This window comes from Orcinus orca, chromosome 1 (assembly GCF_937001465.1).
Source record: "Orcinus orca chromosome 1, mOrcOrc1.1, whole genome shotgun sequence".
NCBI classification, from domain to species: domain Eukaryota; kingdom Metazoa; phylum Chordata; class Mammalia; order Artiodactyla; family Delphinidae; genus Orcinus; species Orcinus orca.
The window spans coordinates 113,287,763-113,307,637 of NC_064559.1; the positions used below are offsets into that span (position 1 = coordinate 113,287,763).

The window sequence follows — 19,875 nt, forward strand, 5'->3', positions numbered from 1 at the left end:
TTAATTGTTTTGGGTTTATTTTTGTAGGTCCTTTTCTTCCCTTGTGTTTCCCACTTAAAGAAGTTTCTTTAGCATTTGTTGTAGAGCTGGTTTGGTAGTGCTGAATTCTCTTAGCTTTTGCTTGTCTGTAAAGCTTTTGATTTCTCCATCAAATCTGAATGAGATCCTTTCTTGGTTGTAGGTTCTTCCCTTTCATCACTTTAAATGTGCCATGCCAGTCCCTTCTGGCTTGTAGAGTTTCTGCTGAGAAATCAGCTGTTAACCTTATGGGAGTTCCCTTGTAAGTTATTTGTCATTTTTCCCTTGTTACTTTCAGTAATTTTTGTCTTTTTTTCCAATTTGATTACTCTGTGTCTTGGCGTGTTTCTCTTTGGGTTTATGCTGTATGGGACTCTCTGCACTTCCTGGACTTGGGTGGCTATTTCCTTTCCCATGTTAGGGAAGTTTTCAACTATAATCTCTTCAAATATTTTCCCGAGTCTTTTCTCTCTCTCTTCTCCTTCTGGGACCCCTATAATGCAAATGTTGTTGTGTTTAATGTTTTCCCAGAGTTCTCTTAGGCTGTCTTCATTTCTTTTCATTCTTTTTCCTTTATTCTGTTCCACAGCAGTGAATTCCACCATTCTCTCTTCCAGGTCACTTATCCGTTCTTCTGCCTCAGCTATTCTGCTATTGATTCCTTCTAGTATATTTTTCATTTCAGTTATTGTATTGTTCATCTGTGTTCTTTAATTCTTCTAGGTCTTTGTTAAACATTTCTTGCATTTTCTCTATCTTTGCCTCCATTCTTTTTCTGAGGTCCTGGATCATGTTCACTATCATTATTCTGAATTCATTTTCTGGAAGGTTGCCTATCTCCACTTCATTTAGTTGTTTTTCTGGGGTTTTATCTTGTTCCTTGATCTGGTCCATAGCCCTCTGCCTTTTCATCTTGTCTTTCTGTGAATGTGGTTTTTGTTCCACAGGCTGCAGGATTGTAGTTCTTCTTGCTTCTGCTGTCAGCCCTCTGGTGGATGCCTAATGTTTTTGAGAGAGAGGAATTCACATAGGCTTTGATGGAACATTTAAAAGGGACACACAATTAAACTATTTGATCTGGCATATGACTCAAGAGCAGCCACTCATTCCACATATGGGGTTGTACTTGTTGATTTAAAAAGTCGGCTTCTCCTTGGAAGAGAATAAAATAGAAGCTTAAAAGCACTTACTCTTGAATGCTCCAAATACTTTGCTTCTTTGTTCCCAGGTGCACTCAACTTACAATCATTTATGCTGTAAACACGTGTCAGTTTTTTGTGTTCTGGCAAAGCATTGTGCAGTGCTGCAGTCCCTTTTGTTTGAACCGCTGTGTGGCTAGGGATGTGTGGTGCTTCAGAACTGCAAGCATGCCAGCCAGTGTGTTCATCAGTTTCATTTCCAGTTTCTCTACAGTGCATTTCAGTATACAAAGCATTGACTGGGGTCAGAGAAGCAGCAGCAGCTCAGTGGAAGACCGTGGGCTTCAGATCATGTGACTGTAAGCAACTCATTTAGCCTGAGTTATAAGAAAATTCTGCCAACCTGTCTGGGTTATTGGAAGGCTGTATTTAGTTTGCTCAGGCTACTGTAACAAAATACCACAGACTGCATGGCTTAAATGACAGAAATTTATTTTTTCACAGTTCTGAAGTCTGGAAGTCCAAAATCAATGTGTCAGCAGCTCTGATTTCTTCTGAGGCCTCTCATTGGCCTGCAGATGGCTGCTTTCTCGCTGTGTCCTTCTTGCACATGGTCTTTCTTCTGTGCACATGCAGGTCTGATGCCCAAATTTCCTTCTTGTTATGATGACACTGGTCATATTAGATTAGGTCCAACCCTAAAGACCTCATTTTAATTTAATTACCTTTAATGATCTTATACAGTCGCATTCTGAGGTACCAGAGATCAGGGCTTCGATTTGAGGGGCCTGAAATTTGAGGGGTATGGAGTTCAGCCCATAACTAAGACTAAATGACAAAGTAGGGCCTTGATGAAAGCTCACATTTTTTCCTTTCTTTGACATGGGGAAAGAACCTGTGCTTTGGAATCATAAAGCATAATTTCAACTCCTGGTTCTATTGCCTGCTAATTATGTGATTTTGGCCAAGTTGCTTGTTTCAACATCTGTAAAATGGGAATAAGACTACCTCCCTCAAACCACTGTTGTGAAGATAAAGTGCTGAGTATGTAAAGTGCTTAACAATACCTGGAAGGGGTAGGCAGAACGTATTTGCTAATTTTGCATTATTTGTTCCTAGCAATAATTGTGATTAATGCTTCCTACTTGTCTCTTTTTGTTAAAGAACTCTGGCAACTGGCCTTGATGATGGCCTGTGAACTAAATAAACAAAGTGACCAAACTTGGTCCTAGAGATTTCAAGATTTCTTGATTGGCTGAAGAAAGCAGCAGAGGTGGCAGATGGAACATCGCCAACAGAGCCTTGATTACACAAGTCCACATCAGACCCCCAGAGCATTAGACCATCTCCTTCCCAGTATGACCACCCCTGTACTTCTGCTTTCCTTAGCCCATCTCGTGACAGAATTTCCCCTATAACAAAAGTCACAGGCAGCCCGTCCTGAAAGCACTGGCAAGAAAGATAACAGGACTGGAACACAAGCAGCATCTACAAAGGACTCTACCACACAAGTGAGGAGCTTTAGACCAGGGGGAGGTAGCTGAGCTGAAAGGTGTTGTAATTGTTACTTCTAGTCAGGGAAGACTCTAGACAGAAGTCTAGTTCTCCGTTTCAACCACTGCAAACCAGCAAGTTTAAAGGAAACCTCCAGAAATGAGCAAGACCAACCCCCATCATGACACATAACCGTGTTACTACATGGTTGCAGCAGTGCTACTCCAAAAGTGGTCTGCAGATCTTGCCTATCTGCCAACTCTTTGCTACTAGTCCATGACAAAGCACAGAATAAGCACTTAGAAACTTTAACAGCAGTTTGACTGAATACTTTTATATGTTAAATCTATAATAAAAACTTTAACTTTTATTTTGTGTCCTTTATTTTTCTAGAAATTCATTTTTATTATATTTTACAAAAGTAATGGTCCATGGCAACTGGCCCTGCAGCACAGATAACTTCAGCACTAGGTTACAAGCTTCTAAATAGCTGAGTGTGAATAAATATCTTTCATAACTCAGCAGGACCCTACTACTTGGGCCCTAGTACATCTCATTTCAAAACAAAAAATATGATAAAACCATGGCATTTTTCTTCACTCCACCTAATAAGGAAACGATAGGCAGGAATAAAGTAAAAATCAATTTCCAGTATACATTCCAGTCCAGACTTTCACCATATTGAAAGTGATCAATGTCCAGAGGCTTTTATTCCAATGTTTATAAAGACTGGAGACATAATACTCTGTTCAGAACTGGAAGGTATCACAGTGGGAAAAATCCTGAATATGAGTGAGAAATTCTGCATTCAAATTCGGGCTTTAAAAGCTTTTTGACATTGTGTAGGTGATAATCTAACTGAGCCACTTTTGTTAACTACAAAAAGTGGAGATTAAAATCCTCTGCCCAATCTACATCTTAAGAGTGCTGTGAGAGTCAAATAAAATAATGTCTGTGGGATGTGCCTCATAAAGAATAAAGTGCAGCACAGGTGACGATGGGATCAGTATTGTCAGCTCAGCCTTCAGAGAGTTGACAGACTCAAAGGAAATAGCCCCTAACATGGTACAGTGAGGAAGCTGACCAGAATACTGACATTCTTCAAATATCTTGTTAAAGATTTACCAGATTAGAAACACTGCCTTCAAATTCTTCTCGGTGCAGAAAGCACTCTTGTTTTCTAACAAACCGTTAGGTGTGTTTGTTTTCATCCTGCCAAGTGTACAGCACCCTGGTGGGTAGCATGAAGGAGAAAGAAGAGAGTGCACAGTGCCTGCCTGGAGCAGCTCACAGTGCAGGGTGCACCAGTGGCAGGCTCGAGGCTGTGTGTGTGACTCTTAAACACGGCAGGAACTAGAGAAGGGCAACTCTTTCCCATTTTAACTTGCACAGCTATTTGGAGACCCTCTCAAAAGGATCACAAACTTAAAAATGAACCATTTCATTCCTGTCCTTTAGGCAAGAGAAGACCAGAAAATCATAATGTATTTTAGCTTTATTGAAGACATATTACAGTAGACAAACAAGTAGACAAACACATGCTTTATAAAATATACATTCTCATGTGTGAGAAAATATAAATAGACACTAGGAAATGGCCACACTGAACACAACAACTTGGCTTATAACTCTCTTTAGGTACATCTAGTACCAGGGCTGCTCAGACTGACATCCTCTGATAGGGGTAAAAGGGAGAACAGGGGGAAAGTAGAGGGTAGAAGTAGTCTCTCAATGGATCAAGTGGCCACTTTAAGTAGCCAAAAGATATTCCAAGAGCACTTGACCCCCCGATGATCAATTTCTCTTTAAAGACAGAGTTGACAAAAGATCAGTCTACTCCTTACATTTGAAAACAGGCTCAAATCAAGCTTTTTATTCACCTTCACCCCACCTATTGGTGGAGATTATTAGGATTGCTAAGAAACACTCAACCACACAACCTTGAAGGAGCAGGTCCAAATATTACTCCTCACCCATGCATGCACGCACACACACACACCCCTACCCCTTACTCTAACCACAAAACCTCCAGATGATTTGTGGGCTTTCAGGTGTTGTTTTAAGAGAAGCTTATAACATATCCCAATTCAGAACATGTTATTTTTGTCAACAAATGAGGAGGAAGCGGGGAAGGAAGGAAGAAAATTAAGGCTAACTGATGTTGGCTTAGATTGTACTCCAAACAAAAATGTTTTAAATTAGAAGAAAGAGGGAAAAACATCTGCCACAGTGAACTGGGAAAGAGACCACGTAAGAGAAAAATGAATCATTACTTACAGGTTGCCTAAAAATCTTAGCTCAACTTTCTAAGGTCCAACTGTTTCACAATTACTTCAGTAATCTGCATCAAGAAGCAAAGTAAGAAATGGAGGCTGTAGCATAAAATGACAGCCAATTTACCTCGGATACTCCATTACCCGTTTGGCATTTCTGTGGATATTAAAATGATAAGAAGATGCCATAACACACGCGGGTAAAATACTGGGTATAAACTTGAACATCACAATTCCAACCCCATTCCAAACGGAGTCCCACTGATACAAAGAAACAGGAATAAAAATTAAAGAGTAAAAGGGAAGGTTATAATACATTATAGGTTTTAAAATTTTTTATTATGGTCATACCATTTGGGTTAGGAACCTTATAGATTTTCTCAGAAGAATAAGCCCAGAGTTTCATGTTTTCAGCCATTAACACAAAACTGGCTCCTTTTGTCAATCAAAGAACATAATCTTTTAGTTTAAAAAAAAATCTTTTTAAGTGTTCCACACTTACTGTATATAAAGAATTCTGAAAGACAAAGTTTTAAGCCTGTCTTGCTTCTGAAGATTTCCAATGATAAAATTGAAAGAGAGCTAAAAGTCATCTTGCCCATATTTGATTTCAATGCAGAAATTTCTTCAATGCTATTAACAGATGATTATTTAGCTTCTGTATATACTTTTTCATGAAAGGCTGATTATTCCAATTGTCAGACAAATCTAATTGTTAGAGTGTTAGCTTATATAGAATTATTGGCAAGTGTGTACTACATCTCCCTGTAACTTCTTCCCCACTGATATGACCCCTGTCCGCTGGAATAAAAAGAGTGAATCTAATCTTTGTTTCACATGACAACCCTTTAAGTAACTAAAGACTTTTATCATCTCTCCCTTTTCTTAGGAAAATGGATAATAGAGTCTAAGTTGCTTAACATCTTAATGTTTCTTTTACAACCTGCCAATGGGCAATGTGAAGGCAATGAAAGTTACCTTACAGAGAAAATACACATTTAAAGCATTCTAAGAGGGCACATTAGAGGGAATGGCACACTGGGCTGGGTTTCTGGTATTTCCTATCCTACAGATTAACTTACATCTAGGGAAAGCACTTTAGAGGCTACTGAGTGACAGGCAGCCAACGGGTCAGGCATAGACTCTGTGGCAGGAAGACTTGGAGTATAAGCACAATGTTATTTCTTCTTCCAGGTATACTTACAGAATCAGTCTAAGAGGGGCACAAACAAATTAAGAGACTTTATGTATCCCTACTGATATGAAGTCGTAATAGGGACAATATTTCTCTCAGCATTTTAGTTTGCCTTGCTTTTGCAACATTTTTGATTAAACTGGTGGCAGGCAGACATTACACTGATGGGAAGAAACACAGATGAGCCACTCATCCAGTTTATAATAGAGCATTTGCTATATGCTCTACATATGCAATACTGAAAAATTTCAGGAATTCCAACTCCTAAGATTAGAATTTATGAAATTTACTATTTTTTAAGACCAGGGATAGGCTATTCACATTTAAACAAATTCCTGACTAGTTTTTCAGGCAAGTTTTTTAGTTATTTAGGAAAGCTAGCAATACCTGGGAGGACATCTCAACCATTCGAGTTGACAGAGAACCTGGCTATTCGGGAGACCAGCCTGACACCACTGGCAGTAGAAAGACCACTGCTAAAGCAGAGGCAGCAATCATGTATTTTAAGTTTTCTAGAGCACTGGTTTGCAGCCTGGTTTTTGTCCTCTCACATGTAACAGCTGATGCTCACTTGCAGCCTTGTTCTAACTCCACTTTTTTCACTAAATAAAGTCCATCAGAATGTCAGAGTACTATAATTAGAGAGATGACCTTGAATACATTAGAAAGGTGAATCACAAACTAGTTACAAATTAGTTGTGGCACACCTCTCAACTGATTCTGATACTCTGGGGTATTACAATACTAGCATTCAGACCTGGTGTTCTGGAGGGCAATGGGTGGTTCTCAATCTACTCAAGATTCTTTATGTTTACTGACACTGTTTTAGAAGCTGACTATTTCTTCTCCTTATGAGGATTTCTTATAGCATTACTCCTGCTAGAGAGGAAATAAATCTGGCTCAAGTCAGAGTAAGCAGCATCACTCCTGTTCTACTCTAAAAAATATTTCATGAAAGCAGCTTTTTATTAGAGTAGATAATCCTCCTTGATTCCAGGAGGGATCACAGATTCACAGAATGTTACAGCTGGAAAGGGCTTTAAAGCATCTAGTAAAATGCCCTCATTTCATAAATGAGAAAGTCAGGCTGAGATGTAAAGGGACCTGCCCTTGATTACACAACTAGTAAGCAGCAGAGCTAGGAACTAAATCAGGTTTCGTGATTCTAAGTCAGTCCAGTACAAATTATACTACAACCTAGTAAAGTAAGAAGATGGATCAGAAATTGAAGGGAGAAGAAAATAGTGATACTTAAGGAGTTCAAAGTGAAAATGAAGAGAGGCTGACAATTTAAAAAGGAAAAAGACAAATGCATGATGGCATAAAACAGCTAGAAAAGTGCTGCTGCCTATGGGAGAAAAATTTAGGATTGAAAAACAGTATGAAATTCAGCTAAACTTCCTGGCAAAGAGCTGAGAAATTATGTGAGTTTAAAACCCTTGAAATGCACAATGACTCAGAAATAGATTATTTTCATTTAAGTGGTTGAAGTCATCTAGTATGTAACTAGTCCTCACTAAATTTAGAGGATAGAATCCAACAGCCTTTCTTTTTTTTCTGAAAGCAGAAAGAAAGAAGAGCTTTAGTCCATTACACTTTATTAGAGCACTAAGTCTTTTGTTTACATAAAACTTTTTGCTATCAGAAATTCAAGAAAACTTTTTGGCTTAAATAATCACTTGTACAGGGCTTCCCTGATGGCGTAGTGGTTGAGAGTCCGCCTGCTAATGCAGGGGACACGGGTTCGAGCCCCGGTCTGGGAAGGTCCCACATGCCGCAGAGCGGCTGGGCCCGTGGGTCATGGCTGCTGAGCCTGCACATCCGGAGCCTGTGCTCCGCAGCGGGAGAGGACACAACAGTTGAGAGGCCCGCGTACCGCAAAAAAAAAAAAAAAAAATCACTTGTACAAAACAAGGACCACTCTAAAGCTTTACAGTATAAGAATTTCTGCACGTTCTTCTACTACCAAAAGCAGTCTTCCCTTCTTAAGACATACTGTGCATTGGTAGAAGAGAGATTATTTTAAAAAACAAACACACACACACACAGAAAAAAAAGCAATCTTTGGTTTCCTCATCAACTAAGTACTTTGCTGAAGGAAGATATTCCCCAAACAAGTTTTCCTTTATCTATGCGCATATGACAATGACAAGACTGCTAGTCGTTTGAAAAAGCCTTTTTATGCTTGAAAGATTATATTACCTGGCACTTGTAAACAGATGACAAATGATTAGCTGTACAAATCTTTAGGCATAAAGAAAGTGGTTAATTACACCAAGATGGTGTTTGTGTGTACGCAATTACTAGGTACCCTGCTTCTATACTTATACTTCTTAACAAATACGTATTTAAAACTTTAAACAAAGTCTTTGGATTCACTAAACCAAGTTGTACAAAATCTGTGGTCTGAGAAGCAGCTGTCAATATTATAACTGAATATTATATATAATTTTGGCATATCAAAAATATTTACATTGCAACACATATGACCAATGAATACGAAAATTATTTATAAATGCACATATATATACAGTGAGATCCCTGGGCGACAGGGACCAAAAAAAAAGAAAAAAAAGAGAGAGAGAGAGAGAAAGAGAGAGATTCACAAGAATACAAAACGCTCGACCTAGTAATAGTTGGTCAAGTCTGGGATTCTTGTCGAAGACCTTGAATATCAAAGCCCCACTCTCAACTATAGGATTAAAACCACTGCAGAATCCCAGGCACACTTCCCGGGGGGCTCCAAAGTTATTTTTGTTCCTTGGAAGGCAAAATAGAACAGCGTTGTTTACTCAGGATCATTCGGTAGGTTGAGACAATCCAGGGTGTTTAGCAGCAATGAGACTCTCCCTAACAGGCAATAAGCACCTGGGCACATCCCAGTAGAACCATAAGACAGCACTCTGTCCTCTATCTTCCTCCGCCTGTGTTGCACATTTTCTATTAGATGTACCCATTTCTGTCAGCCATTACCCTTTCTTCGTCAAGTATAAGCCCAAACAAATGTCTGGGCCCCCTTGATGTGGTCAGATGTAATTGTAGACAAAGAGCAAAGCAAATGCTGACTTTGGGGTTTCTTCCGAACTCTGAGGTAGTAAATACAAAATTAACTAATTTGAGTCTGCCCAGATTTCATTCTGGAGTGAGTTTCATGTGCCCTCACTGCCATCTTGAATGTTCCGAGTCCTACTAAAATCAAAAGTGTGGTCGTGTAACCTGTGACAGGGCATGGGGGAAGTGGAACAGTCTGGATCACTCTCTGCCAGGCCCTCGTTTTGATGGAGTTGTGGTGACTCAAAGACTGACTGCTGCGATAAAGGAGGATGAGGCATACCTGGTTCTTTGCTTATGTTCCACAGAGGCCGCTGCAAGGGTTCTGAGAACGAGAGACAGTAATAATTATCAGTGGTGAATGGAAGTATAAAATTAATTTTCTAAAACTTAATTTTCTTCTACCCAAGTCTTCAAAGAAATAATAAGAAATAACCCAGTATTCCTGAATAAGGACGTTAAGATAAAATGTATACTTGCCATTTTCTTAGCAAAAACAAAAAAAAGAAAACAAAACAAAAACTGAAACCATGGTCTTTCAAACACTTCTACTCAACAACTTTACCAATTAATTACTGAAACCATGCTGTGCCATCTGCTTTCACCTATTACTGGTGTTTCTACTGCTATAAAAATTAAAACTCTTTAGACACATGGAAACAGACTAAAAGAGAATTAGTATCCATATAGTAATGAAAGTTGCACAATACATAAGTAAAAATTATTGATGCAGTGCAGTCATTGTATCTTTAAATAACAATTAAATGCTTATCTTAAAAAAAATCATTTTGGGCTTCCCTGGTGGCGCAGTGGTTAAGAATCCGCCTGCCAATGCAGGGGACATGGGTTTGAGCCCTGGTCCAGGAAGATCCCACATGCCGCGGAGCAACTAAGCCCATGCGCCACAACTACGGAGCCTGCACTCTAGAGCCCACGTGCCACAACTACCGAAGCCCGCATGCCTAGAGCCCGTGCTCTGCAACGAGAGAAGCCACCGCAATGAGAAGCCGGCACAACACAACGAAGAGTGGCCCCTGCTCACTGCAACTAGAGAAAGCCTGAGAGCAGCAACAAAGACCCAACGCAGCCAAAAATAAAATACATACAATAAATACATTTATTTTAAAAAATCATTTTAAAAATAAACAACCATTCCCCTCCAGCTTCTAGCAAGCCAATAACTCTAACAACAAAATAATAACCAAAAGCTGGTATTTTAAATCAGGTTATCTATACTTTGGCTTCAAAAATATGCATTTCTCATTATTATTTACTGCAGTGGTGGGCTCTTTCCCCAGAGAACATTTACTGAAAGTTATATTAACTTCATGGGGATGTATTTTGGAAAAAGCTAGCCAAACATTCTAGAAACAAACACTCAGAAATAAAAATAAAACCCATGTGCAAAGTAAGCTAGAGCAGGGTTTCTCAAGCTTTAATATTCATACAAATAACCTGGAGACTGTGTTAAAATATAGACTCTGGTTCACTAGGTCTGGGGTGGGACCCATGCTCTGCATTTCTAACAAGCTCCTAGGTAATGCTGATGCTGACAGACCACACTTTGAGTAGCAAGGAGCTAGAGCATCCTAGCTAAGGAACAAGCAATGCACCAAAGCACTCTCATTTGCTGATTTCCTCACTTACAGACCAGATTAACAACTAAGACATCCCTAAAGTTGGGGAAAGATACTGCATTTTTAGTTCTACTTAAAGTTGTTTTGTGCGTGTATATCTCTTCTAGGACACGGGGAAATGGATTTAGTGTTGGTGCCTTTCTTTCATGGACACAGAATTTTAAAGACAAGAGACTAACTTCAATAACAGGATATTTTTCTCTGACCTGTACCCTCTTTAGAAAACTTTAGAGGTGGTCTCTTAACTAAGAACAACAGAGCACATCGTAAAAGTCCATGTCATTTCATTCACTCCAGCCAGAACCATCCCTGGAAGCACCACTATACAATGTCTTCCACTGTAAACCTGCGGTGCAAAGCCCCGCCCTATTTCCAGTGCTCTTTCATTTCAGGCGGACAGGAGGGTGACAGTGGATAAAAAGCCTGGATGGACAGGAAGACATGCTCAGTAGTGCCCTTCATGGTCTAGAAAGAGTTTTGTTTTGTTTTGCTTTGCTTTATTGACTGGGTTGTTTCAAATGCCCCGTCGGCACAATATAACATGTGTTTCTTTTCCTGGGCTACTATCCCCAAACTGCTTTCCCAATTATGGTCCTGACTGTAATACTTCACAGATGAAAGCAAATACCTGCCAAGTGATACTGACATTCAACATTTACCTGATAGAACAGCAACCAAATAAAACATTTTTAAATCTTCTCAGTGAAAATCTTCATCAAATTATGCCCAAATCATTATATCCTTAGCATTTCAAGTCTCCATTATTTAAATAAACATGGAAGAAAAAAGTAGTGCCTGTATGAAACGTCTTTATAGAAACTTTTTCTACATGGCTTCTGAATCTTTAGAAGTAAGATCTTGTTACTCCCACAAAAGCTGTTTTCATCCTATAGATCCAGACTTCTTTCTAAATCTAATCTCTAAAAATCTTTGGCTCTAGTTTATATCAATTAATAGTAGCTAATTACTCCATTATACCAACTTGTTTGCTTCTGTCAAATGAGAGTGCTACCTATATGACAGAAGGAAAACTCAAGTAGGTGAAAGTGAAAACAAACCAAAATAACAAAAAACACTGTGCCCTTTACCACTGTTCTTCTGTGTGGAGGAAAGTTTCTTCTCATTTATCCTCTCATGGTTGGTGGGAAAGGCAGACATCTCTCTATCTGCTGCTGATACCAGGCTCTCCAGGGTGGTGGCATCTTGGGGAAGATGTGCCAAATAAGTCTCTTTGGGCATCTGGACCATAAGGCTGGACAGTGTCTGATCTAGAACATCCTCTTCACCAATATAGGTGTATGGACAGTATTCTCGGGTCCGGGAGTAGATGTTAGCATTGTCATAACAATCTGAGCAGATAACCCGGGTGCCAGTGCCACCTAATGACAACACGGGAAAGAATCCAAACATCCTTCAGTTAAGGAATCAGTTTTGCCAACTATTAGTTTTCTCTAACAGTTGTCATCATATCTGCATTTGTTCAAAACTTGCATTATAAACCAGATGAAGTTTCAAGGTCTTTCTGTGAACTAACTAATTTAATCCTTATAACATCCCTAAGAGGTAAGTATTATTATTATCCCTATTTTACAGACAGAGTAACTACAACACAGAGAGGTCAGGTAAGGCCCAAAGACATACTGCCTGAGTGAAGAGCTGCAATTTAAACTCAGGCCCTCTGGCTCCAGCACCCATGCTCTTGAGTAGTACATTAAGCCATCTTTGACAAGCCTGGATAAGGTCATGCGCAAATCAAGGGAGCCAAGATAAGGCTGGCACTGTGCTACAAGACACATGTTTGGCTTAAGCAAACTAAAGCAGAGAAAAAGGGGTTTTGATGACTTTATTTCACAAAAGCCCACATAACTTTTGTTAAGTCAAGAGGTTAAGCAACACTAATTGCTAAAAGGACCCCTAGAGAAAGCCTCTGACGGTGAAGAGTCCTGCCTGACAAGTGTGTGTTTGGCAGAAGTAAAAGTTTAATAATGAGCTCCCTGGGCAATTAAGTGCTTTGAAAACTGAATGATAAAAAAAGAGGAAAGTGAGAAATAGAGACTGACTTATTCATGTTCAAGCAACAGAATGTTAGAACTGGAAAAGAACAGGAAGTAATTAAGTTTAACCCAGAAAGCAGTGTTATTTCCTACAAATTGCAAAAAGTAGAGGCTTTTAAGTATTCTTTAAAAAGCTAGAGGGGGACTTCCCTGGTGGCACAGTGGTTAAGAATCTGCCTGCCAATGCAGGGGACACGGGTTCGAGCCCTGGTCTGGGAAGATCCCACATGCTGCGGAGCAACTAAGCCCGTGTGCCACAACTACTGAGCCTGCGCTCTAGAGCTCATGTGCCACAACTACTGAGCCCGCGTACCATAACTAATGAAGCCTGCGCGCCTAGAGGCCATCCTGGCCAGGGAAGGTCTCACAAGCCACACAGTATAGCCAAAAAGAAAAAAAAAAAAAAAAAAGCTAGAAATACCCTCCTTTCCATGGAAAGCCAAAATAATGGAATAGAGCTTCCATGTGTATACTACTTGAAGTACTACACAGATGTGTGGAAAGAATATTTAAGAATCATGAGAGAAATGCTTTATAAAATATTGTTTCTTTATTTTTAAAATGAGGAGATTAAAGCTCAGCTTTTAGGTAACTTGTTGGTGACCACATGGCTGGAAAGAGGAACTGGGAGTCAAACCGAATTCTACCCCTTAATTCACTTCCCTGTGTTCTGTCACTCCCTATGGGAAGAGTGGAGTTGGGAAAAGTAGTGTTGAGAAGTCAGGTTCACTTAACTATTTTCTCTCTCTCTGATGTTCTCCAATATAAGATGAGAATCATCAATGCCCTTTAAACCTTAGTGAATGTCTACCTGTCAGCAGGAGATACAACCTCCCTGGGATATGGTCTGAAGGGTGCTCATGCCTGAAAAGGATAAAAGACACCTGAAGAAAGTTTCTAGAGCAATATTTTGGTTTGGGAGCCTCTGCTGTGTTCTCCAATCCCTTGTTTAAGGATGTGTTTTACTCCTTTCTGTCAGAAGATTTTCTACTCCATTAAGACTTTAGAGCCTGAACCAAGATGGCAGAGTACAAGGACGTGCTCTCACTCCCTCTTGCGAGAACACCAGAATCACAACTAACTGTTGAACAATCATCGACAGGAAGACACTGGAACTCACCAAAAAAGATACCCGACATCCAAAGACAAAGGAGAAGCCACAATGAGACAGTAGGAGGGGTGCAATCACAATAAAATCAAATCCCATAAGGCTGGGTAGGTGACTCACAAATTGGAGAACACTTATACCACTGAAGTCCACCCACTGGAGTGAAGGTTCTGAGCCCCAGGTCAGGCTTCTGAACCTGGGGGTCCAGCAACGGGAGGAGGAATTCCTAGAGAATCAGACTTCGAGGGCTAGCGGGATTTGACTGCAGGACTCTGACAGGACTGGGGGAAATAGAGACTCCACTCTTGGAGGGCACACGTAAGTACTGTGCGCATCAGGACGCAGGGGAAGGAGCACTGACCCCAGGGAGACTGAACCAGAGCTACCTGCTAGTGTTGGAGGTTCTCCTGCAGAGGCAGGGGGCAGCTGTGGCTCACCAAGGGACAAGGACACTGGCAGCAGAAGTTCTGGGAAGCACTCCTTGGCGTGAGCCCTCCCAGAGTCCGCCATCAGCCCCACCAAAGAGCCTGCAGGTTCCAGTGTTGGGTCGCCTCAGGCCAAACAACCAACAGTGAGGGAACCCAGCCCCACCCATCAGCACTCTAGCGGATTAAAGTTTTACTGAGCTCTGCCCACCAGAGCAACAGCCAGCTCTACCCACCACCAGTCCCTCCCATCAGTAAAACTTGCACAAGCCTCTTAGATGGCCTCATCCACCAGAGGACAGGCAGCAGAAGCAAGAACAACTACAATCCTGCAGCCTGTGGAAGAAAAACCACATTCACAGAAAGATAGACAAGATGAAAAGGCAGAGGGCTATGGACCAGATCAAAGAACAAGATAAAACCCCAGAAAAACAACTAAATGAAGTGGAGATAGGCAACCTTCAAGAAAAAGAATTCAGAATAATGATAGTAAACATGATGCAGGACCTGGAAAAAGAATGGAGGCAAAGATCAAGAAGATGCAAGAAATGTTTAACAAAGACCTAGAAGAATTAAAGAACAAACAAACAGAGATGAACAATACAATAACTGAAATGAAAAATATACTAGAAGGAATCAATAGCAGAATAACTGAGGCAGAAGAACAGATAAGAGACCTGGAAGACAGAATGGAGGAATTCACTGCTGTGGAACAGAATAAAGTAAAAAAAATGAAAAGAAATGAAGACAACCTAAGAGACCTCTGGGACAACATTAAACGCAGCCACAGTCACATTATAGGGGTCCCAGAAGGAGAAGAGAGAGAGAAAGGACCCGAGAAAATATGTGAAGAGATGATAGTCAAAAAATTCCCTAACATGGGAAAGGAAATAGCCACCCATGTCCAGGATGCGCAGAGAGTCCCATACAGGATAAACCCAAGGAGAAACACGCCGAGACACATAATAATCAAACTGACAAAAATTAAAGACAAAGAAAAAAAACAAAGCAGCAAAGGAAAAATGAAAAATTACATACAACAGAACTCCCATAAGGTTAACAGCTGATTTCTCAGCAGAAACTCTACAAGCCGAAGGCAGTGGCATGATATACTTAAAGTGATGAAAGGGAAGAACCTACACAACCAAGATTACTCTACCCAGCAAGGATCTCATTCAGATTTGATGGAGAAATCAAAAGCTTTACAGACAAGCAAAAGCTAAGAAAACTCAGCACCACCAAACCAGCTCTACAACAAATGCTAAAGGAACTTCTCTAAGTACGAAACACAAGAGAAGAAAAGGACCTACAAAAACAAACCCAAAATAATTAAGAAAATGGTCATAGTAACATACATATCAATAATTACCTTAAACGTGAATGGATTAAATGCTCCAACCAAAACACACAGGCTTGCTGAATGGATACAAAAACAAGACCCATATATATGCTGTCTACAAGAGACCCACTTCAGACCTAGGGACACATACAGACTGAAAGTGAGAGGATCAAAAAAGATATTCCATGCAAATGGAAACCAAAAGAAAGCTGGAGTAGCAATACTCCTATCAGATAAAATAGACTTTAAAATAAAGAATGATACAAGAGACAAGGAAGGACACTACATAATGGTCAAGGGATCAATCCAAGAAGAAGATATAACAATTATAAATACATATGCACCCAACATAGGAGCACCCCAATACATAAGGCAACTTGCTAACAGCTCTAAAAGAGGAAATCAACAGTAACAAAACAATAGTGGGGGACCTTAACACCTCACTTACACCAATGGACAGATCATCCAAACAGAAAATTAATAAGGAAACAGAAGCTTTACATGACACAATAGACCAGATACATTTAATTGATATTTATAGGACATTCCATCCAAGAACAACAGATTACACTTTCTTCTCAAGTCAGCACGGAACATTCTCCAGGACAGATCACATCTTGGGTCACAAATCAAGCCTCAGTAAATTTAAGACAACTGAAATCATATCAAGCATCTTTTCTGATCACGACACTATGAGATTAGAAATCAATTACAGGGGAAAAAAACGTAAAAAACACAAACACATGGAGGCTAAACAATACGTTACTAAATTACCAAGAGATCACTGAACAAATCAAAGAGGAAATCAAAAAATACCTAGAGACAAATGACAATGAAAACACGACGATGCAAAACCTATGGGATGCAGCAAAAGCAGTTCTAAGAGGGAAGTTTACAGCAATACAAGCCTACCTCAAGAAACAAACAAAATCTCAAACGATCTAATGTTACACCTAAGGGAATTAGAGAAAGAAGAACAAACAAAACCCAAAGTTAGCAGAAGGAAAGAAATCATAAATATCAGAGCAGAAATAAATGAAATAGAAACAAAAAAACAACAGCAAAGATCAATAACACTAAAAGCTGGTTCTTTGAGAAGATAAACAAAATTGATAAACCATTAGCCAGACACATCAAGAAAAACAGGGAGAGGACTCAAATCAATAAAACAAAAAAGGAGAAGTTACGACACTGCAGAAACACAAAGCATCCTAAGAGACTACTATAAGCAACTCTATGCCAATGAAATGGACAACCTGGAAGAAATGGACAAATTCTTAGAAAGGTATAACCTTCCAAGACTGAACCAGGAAGAAATAGAAAATATGAACAGACCAATCACAAGTAATGAAATTGAAACTGGGATTAAAAACCTTCCAACAAACAAAAGTCCAGGACCAGATGGCTTCACAGGTGAATTCTATCAAACGTTTAGAGAAGAACTAACACCCATCCTTCTCAAACTCTTCCAAGATACTGCAGAGGAAGGAAAGCTCCCAAATTCATTCTATGAGGCTACCATCACCCTGATACCAAAACCAGACAAAGATACTACAAAAAAAGAAAATTACAGACCAATATCACTGATGAATATAGATGCAAAAATCCTCAACAAAATACTAGCAAACAGAATCCAACAACACATTAAAAGGATCATACACCATGATCAAGTGGGATTTATCCCAAGGATGCAAGGATGCAAATCAATCAATGTGATACACCATATTAACAAGTTGAAGAATGAAAACCATATGATCATCTCAATAGATGCAAAAAAAGCATTTGACAAAATTCAACACCCATTTATGATAAAAACACTCCAGAAAGTGGGCATAGAGGGAACCCACCTCAACATAATAAAGGCCATATACGACAAACCCACAGCAAACATCATTCTCAATGGTGAAAAACTGAAAGCATTTCCTCTAAGATCAGGAACAAGACAAGGATGTCCACTCTCACCACTCTTATTCAACATAGTTTTGGAAGTCCTAGCCACAGCAATCAGAGAAGAAAAAGAAATAAAAGGAATACAAATTGGAAAAGAAGAAGTAAAACTGTCACTGTTTGCAGATGACATGACACTATACATAGAGAAACCTAAAGATGCCACCAGAAAACTACTAGAGCTAATCAATGAATTTGGTAAAGCTGTAGGATACAAAATTAACGCACAGAAATCTCTTGCATTCCTATACACTAATGATGAAAAATCTGAAAGAGAAATTAAGGAAACACTCCCGATTTACCACTGCAACAAAAAGAATAAAATACCTAGGAATAAACCTACCTAGGGAGACAGAAGACCTGTATGCAGAAAACTATAAGACACTGATGAAAGAAATTAAAGATGATACCAACAGATGGAGAGATATACCATGTTCTTGGATTGGAAGAATCAAAATTGTGAAAATGACTATACTACCCAAAGCAATCTACAGATTCAATGCAATCCCTATCAAATTACCAATGGCATTTTTTACAGAACTAGAACAAAAAATCTTAAAATTTGTATGGAGACACAAAAGACCCCGAATAGCCAAAGCAGTCTTGAAGGATAAAAGCAGAGCTGGAGCAATCAGACTCCCTGACTTCAGACTATACTACAAAGCTACAGTAATCAAGACAATATGGTACTGGCACAAAAACAGAAATATAGATCAATGGAACAAGATTGAAAGCCCAGAGATAAACCCACGCACCGACGGTCAGCTAATCTATGACAATGGAGGCAAGGATATATAATGGAGAAAAGACAGTCTCTTCAATAAGTGGTGCTGGGAAAACTGGACAGCTACATGTAAAAGAATGAAATTACAACACTCCCTAACACCATACACAAAAATAAACTCAAAATGGATTAGAGACCTAAATGTAAGACCAGACACTTTAAAACTCTTAGAGGAAAATATAGGAAGGACACTCTTTGACATAAATCACAGCAAGATCTTTTTTGATCCACCTCCTAGAGTAATGGAAATAAAAACAAAAATAAACAAATGGGACCTAATGAAACTTCAAAGCTGTTGCACAGCAAAGGAAACCATAAACAAGACGAAAAGACAACCTTCAGAATGGGAGAAAATATTTGCAAACGAATCAACGGACAAAGGATTAATCTCCAAAATACATAAACAGCTCATGCAGCTCAATATTAAAAAAACAACCTTATCCAAAAATAGGCAGAAGACCTAAATAGACATTTCTCCAAAGAAGACATACAGATGGCCAAGAAGCACATGAAAAGCTGCTCAACATCACTAATTATTAGAGAAATGCAAATCAAAACTACAATGAGGTATCACCTCACACCAGTTAGAATGGGCATTATCAGAAAATCTACAAACAACATATGGTGGAGAGGGTGTGGAGAGAAGGGAACCCTCTTGCACTGTTGGTGGGAATGTATATTGATACAGCCACTATGGAGAACAGTATGGAGGTCCTTAAAAAACTAAAAATAGAATTACCATACAACCCAGTAATCCCACTACTGGGCATATACCCAAAGAAAACCATAATTCAAAAAGATACATGCACCCCTATGTTCACTGCAGCACTATTTACAATAGTCAGGTCATGGAAGCAACCTAAATGCCCATCGACAGATGAATGGATAAAGAAGATATGGTACATATATACAATGGAATATTACTCGGCCATAAAAAGGAACGAAATTGGGTCATTTGTTGAGATGTGGATGGATCTAGAGACTGTCATATAGAGTGAAGTAAGTCAGAAATAGAAAAACAAATATCGTATATTAACGCATACATGTGGAACCTAGAAAAATGCACAGATGAACTGGTTTTCAGGGCAGAAATTGAGACAGATGTAGAGAACAAACGTATGGACACCATGGGGGGAAAGCAGTGGGGGATGGTGGCAGTGGTGTGATGAATTGGGAGATTGGGATTGACATGTATACACTGATGTGTATAAAACTGATGACTAATAAGAACCTGCTGCATAAAAATATAAATAAAATAAAATTCAAAAACTCAAAAAAAAAGACTTTAGTCAATTTTCATCCTATTTTGCATGGGGCAAATGTTTTCATTGAGTAGCTTACTTTAAAATATTGCTTCAGATTACTGTGGAAAACTATACACTTAAAAAAAAACTAAACAGGGTAGGCTGAA

At 39.3% G+C, this 19,875-nt stretch overlaps 1 protein-coding gene across 3 annotated transcripts in view; it reads right to left on the minus strand.

Annotated features, from left to right (window-relative positions):
• Window positions 1-4,128: 4,128 nt before the first annotated feature.
• Window positions 4,129-19,875, minus strand: part of LRIG2 (leucine rich repeats and immunoglobulin like domains 2) — a 66,547-nt gene continuing 50,800 nt past the window's right edge. For all 3 annotated transcript variants that reach the window (XM_033435637.2, XM_004263196.4, XM_033435645.2), the window contains 2 exons: window positions 11,896-12,186; window positions 4,129-9,495 (listed from right to left, as the gene is read on the minus strand). In XM_033435637.2, the coding sequence (XP_033291528.1) occupies window positions 9,269-9,495; window positions 11,896-12,186 (518 nt within the window). In that variant the 3' untranslated portion in view covers window positions 4,129-9,268. The remainder of the gene's footprint in view (window positions 9,496-11,895; window positions 12,187-19,875) is intronic.